We start from the raw sequence: 13,356 nt of genomic DNA on the forward strand, positions 1-13,356 counted from the left end.
ACATGCGATGCATTCTGATGTCTGGGATATGCTCTATGGAGTGTCACCTGTAGAGAGCCATTTAAGTTTATACAGAGTATAAGTTTATAGCATAAACTTAAAGACTCTGCATAGATTCTATGCTGTTCAAGTGTCACATATTTTGTACAATAGTAATCCAAATGTCACATGATTTATACAATATTATACAGTTTGAAGCAATGCTATTACTTTACAAAGTTATCCTCTTCATATTAATGATTTTCTATGTATCTTTATGTTCTGGCTAAGGCATCTGATTTTTTGGGGGATGTTTTATTTTATTTTTATTGAAAAGTAGTGACTGGTGCCTTTCTGTGAGTGATCACATATGTATGTGATCAAAACGGGAATTGTGAACAATATAGTAATATAATGTATTGCTTGTTTGTACAAAATGCTCTGTTTGCCATGACCCTGAGATGCAGTAGTTGCTTCTGTCATACAGCAGTGCATGACTTCCACTAAGGGAGGACCATGAAAACCTCAGTGTGAACTTACTTATTAGACCCTGCTTTAAACTCTCCTAGACTCTGCTTTAAATTTTGCTAGACGCTGCCTTTAAGACTGCTTGGCTGTATTTGTTTGACATTCAATAAAGACCTTACAGAATGATTCCCATGCCTCTGTGCCCAGTCTTCATGCAACAGAACAGAAACTGACAGGAGGAAGCTGTATGGCATTGTCCCTACAGTTAATGCCACTTTTAGAGCCTGCCTCTCACGACAGGATGAAATCAAGCTGGCACGCCTTAGGTTGGGCCACTGTGGGTTGGTCAATAGATTGTTCCTTATTGGGAAGCATAATGGCTGCTGTGAACGTTGTGGTGTTCATGAGACAGTGATACATGTTGTGCTGTAATGTTCAGCATAGGAAGAACAGAGGAGAGCTATGTTCAGAGAGCTTTCTGATTTGGGATTTTACACCTTTAACTTAAAGATAATATTAGGACATGAAGCTTCCCCAAAGGAGAGGGCAATAGTAGTGATACATTTCTTGATGTATGCAGGGATGTATCATGAAGTATATAGGGTAGACAAGCGATAAGCATTTTTTTTGTTTTGTTTTTTGTTTTTTGTTAATCGCCTGGCCAAGGGGGGCAGCACTGGGCTTACTGTGCCGAGTCTGCCGGAAATAAAAAGAAGAAGAGCACATGACCGGAGCGTTAGCGCTGGGGTTCTTTTTCCTCCCGCTTAATGTTGTCAGGAATGCAGTCTTTTTGTTTTTGTTCAGATTACAATTTTATAAAGCAGTCCGTTAACAAATTACAGTATACATATATTTTATAATGTCTACAGGCTCTTCGAAGAACAGTTGACATGTCCGCTGCAATCATGAGGTAATGTGAAGGGAAAGCGTGAGCTGCAGAGTATTAGCTCTTAGCTATTCACTGTGCTAAAAACTAACCTTGGATTTGTGTAAAGAAATGAAAATATATCTTGAATCATCGCAGTATCAATATGTGTAACAAGCAATGAGGCTGCACCTTATCTTATTGATGTAATGATCAATGTATTTGTATAGTTGACAAATTGATTTGTTTGTAATCTGTGTAGTCAGGATGCACGACATGGCAAAACATCATGATTTTATTTATATAATAATAAATGCACTCTTATAAAATAGGCTTCTGAAAGTTAACAATTATTTGTGATTGGGTAAATTCAGCTGTTACTCACTCAGCGGCTAGCCAGTTTGAGAGCTTGAGAGTTGCATAAAATAGACAATTTGATTATAGACGATTTGATTTTAATCACCATATCACCCAGCCATATGAGTAATAATTTGATCACATTACTTACGTTATTTCCTTGTCTACCTTTTATCTAGTGGGACAACCAGCAAGCTCAACCTGCTGGTCAACAAGCTGCATGAATTTCTTGCACATTCAGCGGTCGAGGACAGCAATGATACACCAAACGAAGATCATGATGGTAATATGAAAACCAATAATCTATGGAAAAATTTATCTAGTTCTACAAAATTCAGCAAACGTTGTCTTCACAGTACTGATAAATAGCAGATCAAGATCTCAGGCAAACCACAGTGCAGAGGTACTTCAAACTTTACGTTCTTTGGTATGTTTCAGTACTGTCTGCATTAATGTATTGATGGTGACACTGACTCTTTATATTTGCAGGCGGAGGATACCAGATTCTCAAAAAGGTGACATTGATTTATTTTAAATAGCTTTAAAATAACCTTAGAGTCATCCTATAAATATGGATATTTTGTGGAGAACATTGTACCTGTAGCAATAGTTATTCTGGTTATTCTGTTCCAATGTCTGCACAGAAAACCCTCAGTTGTCATAAAGCACTCGGGGCTGGATGAATCTGGTGACTCAAATGATAGTATGGATGTGGAAATATTTAATGTCAATGGTGAACTTGACATCACCAGATTGCCAAAAGGTGAGTACTAAGTACTGCTGATTACATAATTTGACACAAATATCTGGTGTTAAAGAGTTCTTTTTCACACAGGCACTGCTGTTGTAAGACCTGAACCTGTGGAGAATGGTAGAGATGACTTCAGGGGTCCAGAATTTCACAGCAGAAAACAGACTGTACTGCGTAGAGAACGACGTGGAGGTAACTATGGCAGGAATTACGTTTCTTTAAACGGGGGCATGTTATGTAAAACTGACATTATCTGTTAACCTTGTTATAAATGTGTTCCCTCATCATTAGCATACCCGGACTTGTATTTCAATTGGTTGATGCATAGCTTGGTTTTCACCTACCATCCTTACTTAATGCAATTATAAAAAAAACAAAAAAACAAATCAGACTGCAGTCTCCAGGTCAAACATGTAGCAGTTTTTCAATAATAAAAAGTTTAAAACACATACCTAAAATTCGAGTTTACAATGAACAAATGTAAAATAACGATCTATATATGTTATAATTTAATGCTAAAAACCTGAATAAAGCATAATATGGCTTCTTCAAATAATGAACTGCTGTTGTTCTCTGTTCCAGGTGCTGATAGCGCAGTTATTGTCACCTGTACAGCCTGCAGTCGTCAAGTAAATCACTTTCAAAAATATAACTTGTTCAGGCATCCTGTTCTCAAAGTGCTAATTTGCAAGGTGTGTATGAGCAATAAATTGTTCATATATGGCAAGTCTTTAACAACTGAATGTTTTCTGCTAAAGTGGCATAAAATGACCAGATTATTAAACTAATATTTCTTCATCCAGTCTTGCTACAAGTATTACTCAAGTGATGACATCAGCAAGGATGCAGATGGAATGGATGAGCAGTGCCGGTAAAACAAAATCCCTTATATCTTTTTTTCTTTTTGTTCTATATCACATACCTTATTTCTTATGTGTCTTGTGTGTTTTGTGTTTTCACATAGATGGTGTGCTGAAGGAGGCAACCTCATCTGCTGTGATTACTGTAGCAATGCTTTTTGTAAAAAATGTATTTTAAGAAACTTGGGAAGAAAAGAACTTTCCACCATCTTGGAGAGTAAATGGTACTGCTATGTTTGTAATCCTGAGCCTCTTTTTGGCATTGTGACCGCCTGTGACAACATCCTGGAAAACCTAGAAAAACTTTGGCAACAGCAGCCTAAAAGAAACCGAAATGGAGCTGAGAAGTCTGAACTGTACATGTTGCCTACACCACAGAACATTCCTCCAGATAAATGGGACCACACTGGTATGGATGGCAGTGTGGTGTTCAACTATAGTGCTCTAAAAGTTTCAAAAGACATTACTAAGAAGACCAAACATCTAGTTGAGTCAACCAACACGTTAAATCACACCTTTGTTAATTTTATACACTGTGTGACCAAAAACAAACAAGCAGCCACTGTTCGCAAACTGTACCTCAGTTCATTTGTGTCAGTGGTCAAAGGTTTGAGGAAATCCCTTGCTTTGTTAGAAGAATGCCTTAAAGAAGAATTTACTGATTTGGATGTACAAAACCGTTGGGACAAGTTACTAAAAGAAGACCTAAACACACAAACAATAAAAGCCCATTTGGGCCTTGATGAAGCCAATGTTAAGTGTATAAGCAAATTGCAAAAACTGGCGGCTGAACACTTGGAAAGCGAAGAGTCAGATGGAAAGTCATTGTCCAGTTCCTCTGACAGTTCTGATGAGGACCTGGTGGTACATTCCTCCAGGCGAAATCGGAGTAAATCTAAGTTGGTGTCAGATGGCAATATCAGTATGACCAAAAAGCTGGTGGTACAACTGACACCCATGCCCTTGGACTCCAAGAACGTCTGCACAACTCCACAAGGCAAACAAGAAGTCTGTGCTGGGCCTAAGAAATCATCAGAAAACTGTAAAACAAAGCAAGACTCCGGTAGCATAAAAGTTGAGCGAAAGATGAGCCGTAAAAGCAGCAGCAGCGTGCTGGCGCCTCAGACAGAAAAAGAACAAGACAACAGGCGTTCCCCGCGTCTCAAAACCACTCCCTTAAGACGACAAAGTGACGTTAAAACCACAGAGTCACCTTTAACAATTGACAGTGACTCTGAGGAAGGGGCCAGCACGTCTGCATCTAAAAAGTCTGAGAAGGGTCTGAACAGAGATGCACGCGACTCGGACTCTGACGAAATACCAGCAGTTTTACTAGAGCGAGTTGCAATGATGCACAGTTCTGATGCTGAAAGTGATGGGGAAACTGAAGGATCAACAAAGGTGGCCAAAAAATGCCTCTTTTGGCTGAACAAAAACAATATGTGTCGAAAGCGCAAAATGCTTGATCACTCCCCTGACAACCAAAATAAAAGAAATATCAAAGCAAGAAGGGAAAGTTCCACAGACTCTTCAAGTGACGAAGAAAAACCCCTAAAGAAAATCCGCTTGACCCCACTGAGGTCACCTCAAATTGTCAAACGAGAGAACAGACCATCGCGCCAGCCTGAGTCCGACTCGACGTCTATATCAAGTGAAGAAGGCGAAGATGACTCTGGAAGTGATGAAGATGTTCAAAGAATGAAGCCTATTACAGAAAATGTGTCTGTCTTGGGGGCAGCAGCTTTCCACCAATCATCCGGTGAGTCTACAAAAAACTTAGAAAAATAAATTATTATTAATATCTAGTTGTAATGAGTATTTGTAGCCATTGTTCTTGAGACTCCAAAACTCATCAAAACACTTGTCTGTTTTAGGAGATGAAGAAGAACAGCCAGGCCCCTCGGGGCCAATAGATGATGATGATGATGAAGATCCAGAAAATAGGTATGAATCACAAAACCTGGAGTTAGAGTTAATAAATCAAACTAGTAGTAAAAGAAAAGAGGTAAAAGTTAAAAATCCTCTTGTTCTTCGCGGGAAGTTGCGGTCTAGCCTGAGGAGGCCAAAACGTAGCTGTAACACAACATTTGCTGTCAAATACACAATTTAGAGTTTTATAACACAATCACCATGCACAGATGATTTGATTATTTGACAGTACTGACAATTAAAATTTCACTTAACCCTTTTAGCTTCAAAATGTTGCTGGAGCATAAGTAAATTGTTCGTCATGTCCATAGGTTTATGTACAATGTACATAACATACGTTTATCTGTAGACAACACTTTACTGGACATGTTTTGTTCAAAAATGGTTTGTTTATTATTCAACTCTTCTCAAAGGTAATTTTCAGTTCAGTTGAATGATATGCCTGAGGTAAACAATTTGCTATTTTTAAGGGGAGACTGCAGACGAATAGGGAAAAATCTTAAATTTAGAGATGTATAAGTAAACTACAATCTCTACTCTATTGTATGATGTAAGGAGGAATATTTAAGTTCTTTGGAAGAAGAAAAAAGCATTTTGAGAAAAACTACCTTTTGAAGTTAACAATGTCCCATTTAAATCTATAGATGCAAGTTAAAAGAAATTTAGGTGCAGATTGGACAATTGTTTCCCGGTAAAAACTCTTATGCTAAGAGAGCAAACTGACTGAAAAACAAGGGAAAAGGGTTTTGCCTATAGCTGGAGAATAAGGGCCTTCACTGGTCACAAAAGGGATTGGAGTAACTAAAGGGTTTGTGTCCCTGCTCTTTATAAGTTAGTGAGGCCTGGGGGGTCTCTAAATGTCTAAATTAATGCTGACATCTTTCAAATGCTCAGATGACTATCTTTTTAAAGTGGATTTTGTGTAAAGCAGTAGGTAGCATTTTGCTGCACATTCTGGAAAATCAACTATGTGCAATAGACAGAGATCACATCTGCTTCCATTCTTCGCTGTAAAACTATATTGGCTTTTGCAGCAGTGACTTGCACAATATAAATGATTTCATGGACAAGTCTTTGAGACTAGAACCGTCATCCATATTTACTGCTGACCATTTTATAAAGTATGCGGCATAAAGTCTTTACCTGAATCCACCTTGATTTAAATGATTTGTAGTGAAAGCCCTCCAGGTCAGTTTGTTGTGTCATTGGACACTGTAAATGACGGCCATATTTGTTTCTCGTTTTTTCCAGGTCGGATTTCCAGACAGCACTGTAATTAATGCAGTGCTTTAGACTTTTTCCACCAACTTTCTTTCTTTTTTGGTGGTTTCTTTTTTTTTTTTGAACTGGTCATGTTAACTTGTAGACTGCAAGCGCTCTATAAAGTGGTCAGCAGAAATCTGAAGTTGTGTTGGAATGTGACTTCCGTTGCGTATCTTATGTCAGTATTGTGTGTGTGTTTGGGGTCTTCCCTTTTTAAAGTAATCGAGTAAATCTCTGACCACCTTTCAACTCCATTTGAAACAATAATTGAGTTGATTGAAAGCTTGCTAGTGGGAGTGTTTGGTAATGTGTAAGAAAATTGTATGGTATTAACATCACAAATGGATTGCGTTTGATACTGTTGTACAGTAACTACAGCTTGGTAAAGCTGACAAATATGTTGTAATTTCTACATAAATGTATGTATTTACATTTTTCTGCCTATGTGTTTTAAAAATCCAGTGGATTTTAAATGTTTAAATGGAAATAAGCCTTAGACCCAGTGTTCCTTGCATTTTGTTAATTTAAAATATAACAAACATTATAATTCAGGTCCTTTTCGTATTCTTGACTGTTTTCTGGCTTCTGTTAATTACAAACTGAAAAAGAAAACATGCAAAAATAAATTATTATATTTAAAAGCTGTGTGCATAATTTCTTTTTTCTAATTAATGCATGTGGGGCTTTCATGAGAACTTAATATTTGCTACATTATTAGGTCAAATAGGTTAAATATTGTATTTTACGTAGACGATATGTAAAGATAATCAAATGAACCTCAGGATCCTTCTTTTCTTTTGAAAGAATCGCTAAGAAAATGCTTTTGGCCCAAATCAAAGCCAACTACTCCTCGAGTGACGGTTTCTCTTCGGGCAGCGATGGATCAGAGTCAGATTTACAAGTTCAAGACAAAGAAGAAAAGATGGTCGATAACACTGGTAAGTCATTTGAATGTAGGTTACCTGTGTATTCAAGTGTTACCTATAAGTGGAGGGCCATGGTCTTTGTGCTGCAGAAGTAGACTCAGCTTTGGCCTCAGAGTCCTCCGACAGCAGGCCTGACGGAGTTCTGTTCAGGCACCACCTGCTGCGCCACAAACTCACTATCAATGAGGAAACCTCAGGGAACAAAACAGATAAGAATGAAGAGCAGCTGCAGAATAAAGCCCACACCAAAAGAAAAGACAATGAAGGTGAGAACACAATTTAAATTGGTCCATTAAACTGGTCAAGTTGAAATTTAAAGACCTTTTTGTATTTACGTCAATGTACTTTCCAAGCTGACAGTGACACCAATGATACTATTAATTCTGAGCTGGAGGAGCTATGCATGAGTGAGGAACTAAGTGAGAGTGACAATGAAAAAACAGAGACTCCCGGTGAAGACCCACAGGCCAGTGCTGAACGCGAGACCCCCATTTGCTACACTCTGTCTTCAGACACTGAGGGAAAGGTAAATGGATATCTTGGATATATTACTATTTACATCTCTATCAACTTCAGAGGAAAAACTTGTCTTTTGCAGAGTGATGAGGAGGAAACTAGTCTGAGTCAAGGGAGTCAAGGCACTCCAAAGGGTCGCAAAAAGATCCGCAAAATCATTGAAGATGGTAATCTCCGTGCAGAAACTCAGGAAGCCATAAAAGAGGAAGAGGAGAGGTGTAAACGCCTGGCCAACCGAGAATCAAAGCTGGAAGAGAGAAGAGAGGTGTTGCTTATTGTAATACTTTGAGGATGCACATCTTGGAGTTAAACAAGAAAAATATGAAATGTTTGTGCTCCAGATCATAACCATTCCTGATGAAGCATGTCCCATTATCCGCAAGCTGGTTTTGGATGAAGATGAAAACACCAAAGAGCCTCTCGTTCAGGTCCACAGAAACTTGGTGACTGAACTCAAGCCTCACCAGGTGGATGGTCAGTAATCACTTCTCTCAGTGAAGTGTTTGAAGAGTGGTATCATTAAATGCAGTTAAAGATTTACTTTTTATTCACAGGTGTTCAGTTTATTTGGGACAGCTGCTGTGAGTCTGTTAAAAAGGCCACCACAACTCCAGGTTCAGGCTGTATACTAGCGCACTGCATGGGCTTGGGAAAGACACTTCAGGTACATTATTAACCTGCCCCCTTTATAAACAAGAGCACCTTTGTAGTAACAAATGTGCTCCAATAATGTTTGAAACATTTGTAAATATGCTCTGCTAAATGATTATGTATACTGACAAATGTGTATTTTTAAGGTGGTCACATTTCTCCACACTGTGCTGCAGTCTAAGATCTTAAACTTCAGAACTGCACTGGTGGTATGTCCCCTTAACACTGTTCTCAACTGGGTCAGTGAGTTTAAGAAATGGCAAAGAACTCTGGGAGAAGACAAAGTCAAGGTGTGTAAATTTTCACAGGATTGTGCCTCTTATGTCTGTATGCATAAATATTACATATTACACATTACACATTTATTGTGCAGATTTCACAAATTGCTACAGTCAAAAGTCTGAGTGAAAGACTGAGTGTACTAAAAATGTGGCAGAGAAATGGAGGTGTGTTGATCGTTGGATACGAGTTGTACCGCAATCTCTCACAATTGCGAAAAATCACTAATGAGCAGTGGAAGATTGACATAATGTCTGCACTGGTGGATCCAGGTATACATTTAATATGTTGAATTTACTGTTGTATATGGTGTGCATTTTACAGTAATTTGAAGATAAAATTATTTTGTCCTGTGTGTAGTACGTATATGGGCCTTCATCTTTATTGTTCTGTGTTCAAGGTCCAGATGTAGTTGTCTGTGATGAAGGCCACATTCTGCGCAATGATGGGTCCAGTATCTCTAAAGCTATGAATGGCATCAAAACTAAACGGAGGGTGATATTAACCGGCACACCTCTGCAAAACAATTTGGTTGAATGCAAGTTTGGAAGTTTCAAACAATATTTAAACTGAACTGTTAGTTGCTGAGAATCTGCTCCTATTAAGAATGGTTGTATTTTTGCAGATCATTGTATGGTCAGTTTCATCAAGAAGAATCTGCTGGGCTCTCTGGGAGAGTTCAGGAACCGCTTCATTAACCCGATACAGAACGGTCAATGTGCTGACTCCACGCCTCGAGATGTTCGAATCATGAAGAACAGAGCTCACGTCCTTCACGCCATGTTGGCCGGATGTGTGCAGGTAAAACCTAAGAAGTCGAAAATAAAACGCATGTTTCTGCTCTGTTTATCTTGTTTTTTATTGTTTAGAGAAAAGATTATTCAGAGTTAAGTCAGTTTCTGCCTCCAAAACATGAGTATGTGTTGGCAGTGAGAGTTTCACACCTTCAGTGTCAGCTCTATCGATATTACCTCGATCATATCTCTGGTGAGATGTTGCAAGGAGTTGATTAAATCATGTTTGCTAAATTATTTATGCTTATAAAGTAATACTTTTTAAATTTAGGGGTGTTGTCCATGCCTGAGGGGACCAAAGCAAGGCCCGGAGCTAACCTGTTCAAGGACTTCCAGGTGCTCAGCCGAATCTGGACTCATCCTTGGTGCCTTCATCTGAGTAATGTCAAGGTAGATATATTTAAATCTCAAAATGTGAGTCAATATTTTTTTTTATAAAATTATCTGTACTGCAGGGAAGCCTTGATAAGAAAAATAAAGCCAAGCATCAGCCTGATGGGTAAGATTTTTTATTTTATATTTGTACCAAAAAAACAAAACACTTTTTAATTTGAGGGGAGTAACTTCTAGTTTTATGTTGTGCAGGAACCAACGGCTTCTTTCTTTTAAGATAAATGAAGTTAATGAGGACAATGCAACCTCTAGCTCTGATGTGATAATACAAGGTAATATAATCTGTATAAATGTATATATGTAAATAGTTTAAAATACATTGTTTGTTTACATTTCTAGGGGAGAGAGAGTTTAACAGCTCAAGTTCTCAATGTGCAACCAATGACTGGTACAAGAATATGGTGTCTGAAAATGATGCTAAAGATGCAACACACTCTGGAAAAATAATATTACTGCTTGAAATATTAAAAAGGGCAGAGGCTCTCCAAGATAAAGTGTATGTTTTATAATGCATCTTTCTACCATTGTAGCATTATAGTGTTTGGAAATGCAACAAAATGTTGTTTTTTTTAAACAGGTTGGTGTTTAGTCAGTCACTGATCTCCTTGGATCTTATTGAAGATTTTCTAAAACAAGCTCATCTGGCTAGAGTCACACAAGGCAAAGGTATCAGAAACAAACCATAGAAAGAAAGACATTTCCATAGCCTTGGCTTGGACCTAAAAGAAACATTACTACACAAAATGCATTTGAATGACTTCTGTTTTATCAGCTGGCAGTTGGAAAAGAAATGTTGATTACTATCGACTTGATGGTTCAACAAATGCTTTGTTGAGAAAGAAGTGGGCTGAGGATTTCAACAACTATGCAAACAAACGGTAATGTGATATTTACCTTTTAATAAGATAAACATCAGGCATAATATAATGAAGTATTTGTCTTGCTAAAAAGTGGGCGACTGTTCCTCATCTCGACAAGAGCTGGCTCTCTTGGCATTAACCTGGTGGCAGCGAACAGGGTCGTCATATTTGACGCCTCGTGGAACCCATCCTACGACATTCAGAGTATTTACCGTGTGTACCGCTTCGGTCAGCAAAAGCCAGTCTTTGTTTATCGCTTTTTGGCTCAAGTAAGCAAAGCATCAGATCCTATGTTGGCTTTATTGTTGAACAGATGAAATACTTGTCGCACTTCATACTCTAGGGCACCATGGAGGAAAAGATCTATGATCGTCAAGTCACTAAGCAGTCGCTATCCAATCGAGTGGTTGATCAGCAGCAGATAGAGAGGCACTTCACTCTCTTTGAGCTGACTGAGCTTTATACATTCAAGCCAGACCTGCTGGATGATCCTACTTCATCCAGAGGCAAAAGAATGTCCTCTGTGGTGCCAAAGGTATTTGTTTCTGTGTTTGTCTTGTTGTTCAGCACTTTGGTAAGCTTTGGCTATTATTAAATGTGTTGATTTTAACATCAAATATGTAAATGGATTACACAACTTATTGCTCTTTTCTTTCTCAGGATGCAGTGCTCTCGGAGTTGTTGCAGAGCTGTAAAGACCACATTGTCTCATTTCATGAACATGACTCTCTATTGGACCACAAAGAGGAGGAGGAGCTCAGTGAAGCAGAGCGTAAAGTGGCCTGGGCAGAGTATGAGGCAGAGGTAAACTGCCCTATGTTGCTATCTATAGTTATTTTCCTTAATTTTTCTACAAAAAATCTAATATCGCATATGCTTGGATTTTTCAGTCCAAACCCGTCCCTGCTCTAGCCAGCACTATACAGGCACCAGGAAACACAATGCAGAAAACGATCCAGAATGTTTTGCAGGGCATGACCAATGAAAAGCTTTTGGTAATTTTCAAATATTTTATACTGCCTTAGAAGAACTTGTTTTTGTTTTGCTGAATGATTATAAATTTACAGGAACTCCTAAACAAAAGTAGAGCAAATGTATCTACAGCGTTCATGAGGCTGCAGAAAATGTCATCTCACACAATGGTGGAGTACATTAAATATGCTGTGAGTGACTTTGACCAGGATATTTACAATGCCTTCTGTATGAACCCCAAAACATTTTAATATTTCAAAATTACTCCCATCTACAGCGATTGCAGTACCCACATCTTCAGGAAGCAGAGATACTGTCCAAGGCTGAGCTTTGGAAAGAATGTGATGAGAAGGCTCAGGAACGTAATCGTGTTGCATATCGAGAATCTATTGCCCAGCAACAGGCTGTAAGTTTAATGTCACATTTGAGTTTACATTTCAGAGGTGAACAGAAGTGCCTTAAGTAAATATCCCTTACAGCTCACACTTCACATTCAAGATCTACTTAACGTCCGAAGAAAGATGGCCGCACACCCTGTGAACCAGCCTGGACACTCTTGAGAATTTCATACTTTTTTTTTTTTGTATTAAAATCTGATCTGACAGTAAAAACTCGTTGCAAGTTTAACACTACCTTTAAAGTAATATACAGTGCCTTTTAAACATCACAAAAAGTTTTAAAACATGCTTTTGAACAGGAAGTTCACTGCAAAAACATATTACTCTTTTGGTAGTTTTATTTTTTTGATACTTTTCTATTAATGTATGAGTCTTAGTTTTGTTATACTTGTTTTATATTTAATTCCCATAATAAATATTTTTGTGACAAATAAGTTGTGTTGGTAATATAAGTGCTAAGCTTCCATTTGTGCCATAAAACGTCACTCACTAAAATATGGCAATTTTATCCGTCGATTTGTGCTCATTTTTAGTATTTATGGATTCAGCTAACATTGATTAGTGTACTTCGTGTTTACTAGTTAGATATAGTAAAACCAAGACCAGTTTCATATAAATTATATTTAAAAGGTTAGAAAAGGTATAAAATAGTACATGTACATTAACAGTCAATGTGCCATAACAACAATTTCATGCAATATTTGGCAAATTTACCAGTTATGGTGCCCCCATTGTATTTGAACAATGTGTATGAAAAAAGTACAATTAATGCCCTTAGATCTTAAATATCTAATTCAAGTCTAACGGTTGGCTACGGGACGTAACCTTGCAGTATGAATTTTTCTGCTTGAATACTTGGGAGATTTTTTTTTTTTTGCCTGGAATGTTCCTCAGTATGGCATTAAAGGTTTTGGCAGAGTGACATGGAAAAGGTGACTAGGAAGAGCAAGTACAATATCACAATACAGGCACAAATTAAAAATTTGCCCATAAAAATGGCTTAATCTGAGGGTTTAGGATTCACCTATTTATGAAAATAGCAGTCATAGGTATAAGCTGGAATAAAAATGGTAATGTATAATATTTTAAATAAAA

The 13,356-nt window shown here is 37.9% G+C and overlaps 1 protein-coding gene across 1 annotated transcript; it reads left to right on the forward strand.

Moving 5' to 3' along the window:
* Positions 1 to 1,139: 1,139 nt before the first annotated feature.
* LOC117380978 (transcriptional regulator ATRX-like) lies at positions 1,140 to 12,992 on the forward strand. The gene is made up of 34 exons (XM_033977810.2): positions 1,140 to 1,357; positions 1,849 to 1,952; positions 2,026 to 2,072; positions 2,159 to 2,184; positions 2,314 to 2,432; positions 2,505 to 2,612; positions 3,003 to 3,112; positions 3,224 to 3,291; positions 3,385 to 5,039; positions 5,155 to 5,224; positions 7,277 to 7,410; positions 7,488 to 7,664; positions 7,752 to 7,924; positions 7,997 to 8,179; positions 8,256 to 8,388; positions 8,469 to 8,578; positions 8,712 to 8,855; positions 8,939 to 9,116; positions 9,245 to 9,382; positions 9,470 to 9,645; positions 9,714 to 9,831; positions 9,910 to 10,028; positions 10,094 to 10,137; positions 10,224 to 10,303; positions 10,371 to 10,527; positions 10,609 to 10,697; positions 10,804 to 10,909; positions 10,983 to 11,160; positions 11,235 to 11,426; positions 11,552 to 11,695; positions 11,782 to 11,886; positions 11,959 to 12,054; positions 12,141 to 12,269; positions 12,343 to 12,992. The coding sequence occupies exons 1-34, from the start codon at positions 1,338 to 1,340 to the stop codon at positions 12,421 to 12,423; spliced, it is 5,511 nt and encodes a 1,836-aa protein (XP_033833701.1). The 5' UTR covers positions 1,140 to 1,337; the 3' UTR covers positions 12,424 to 12,992.
* Positions 12,993 to 13,356: the final 364 nt, after the last annotated feature.

This window comes from Periophthalmus magnuspinnatus, chromosome 14 (assembly GCF_009829125.3).
Source record: "Periophthalmus magnuspinnatus isolate fPerMag1 chromosome 14, fPerMag1.2.pri, whole genome shotgun sequence".
NCBI classification, from domain to species: Eukaryota; Metazoa; Chordata; class Actinopteri; order Gobiiformes; family Gobiidae; genus Periophthalmus; species Periophthalmus magnuspinnatus.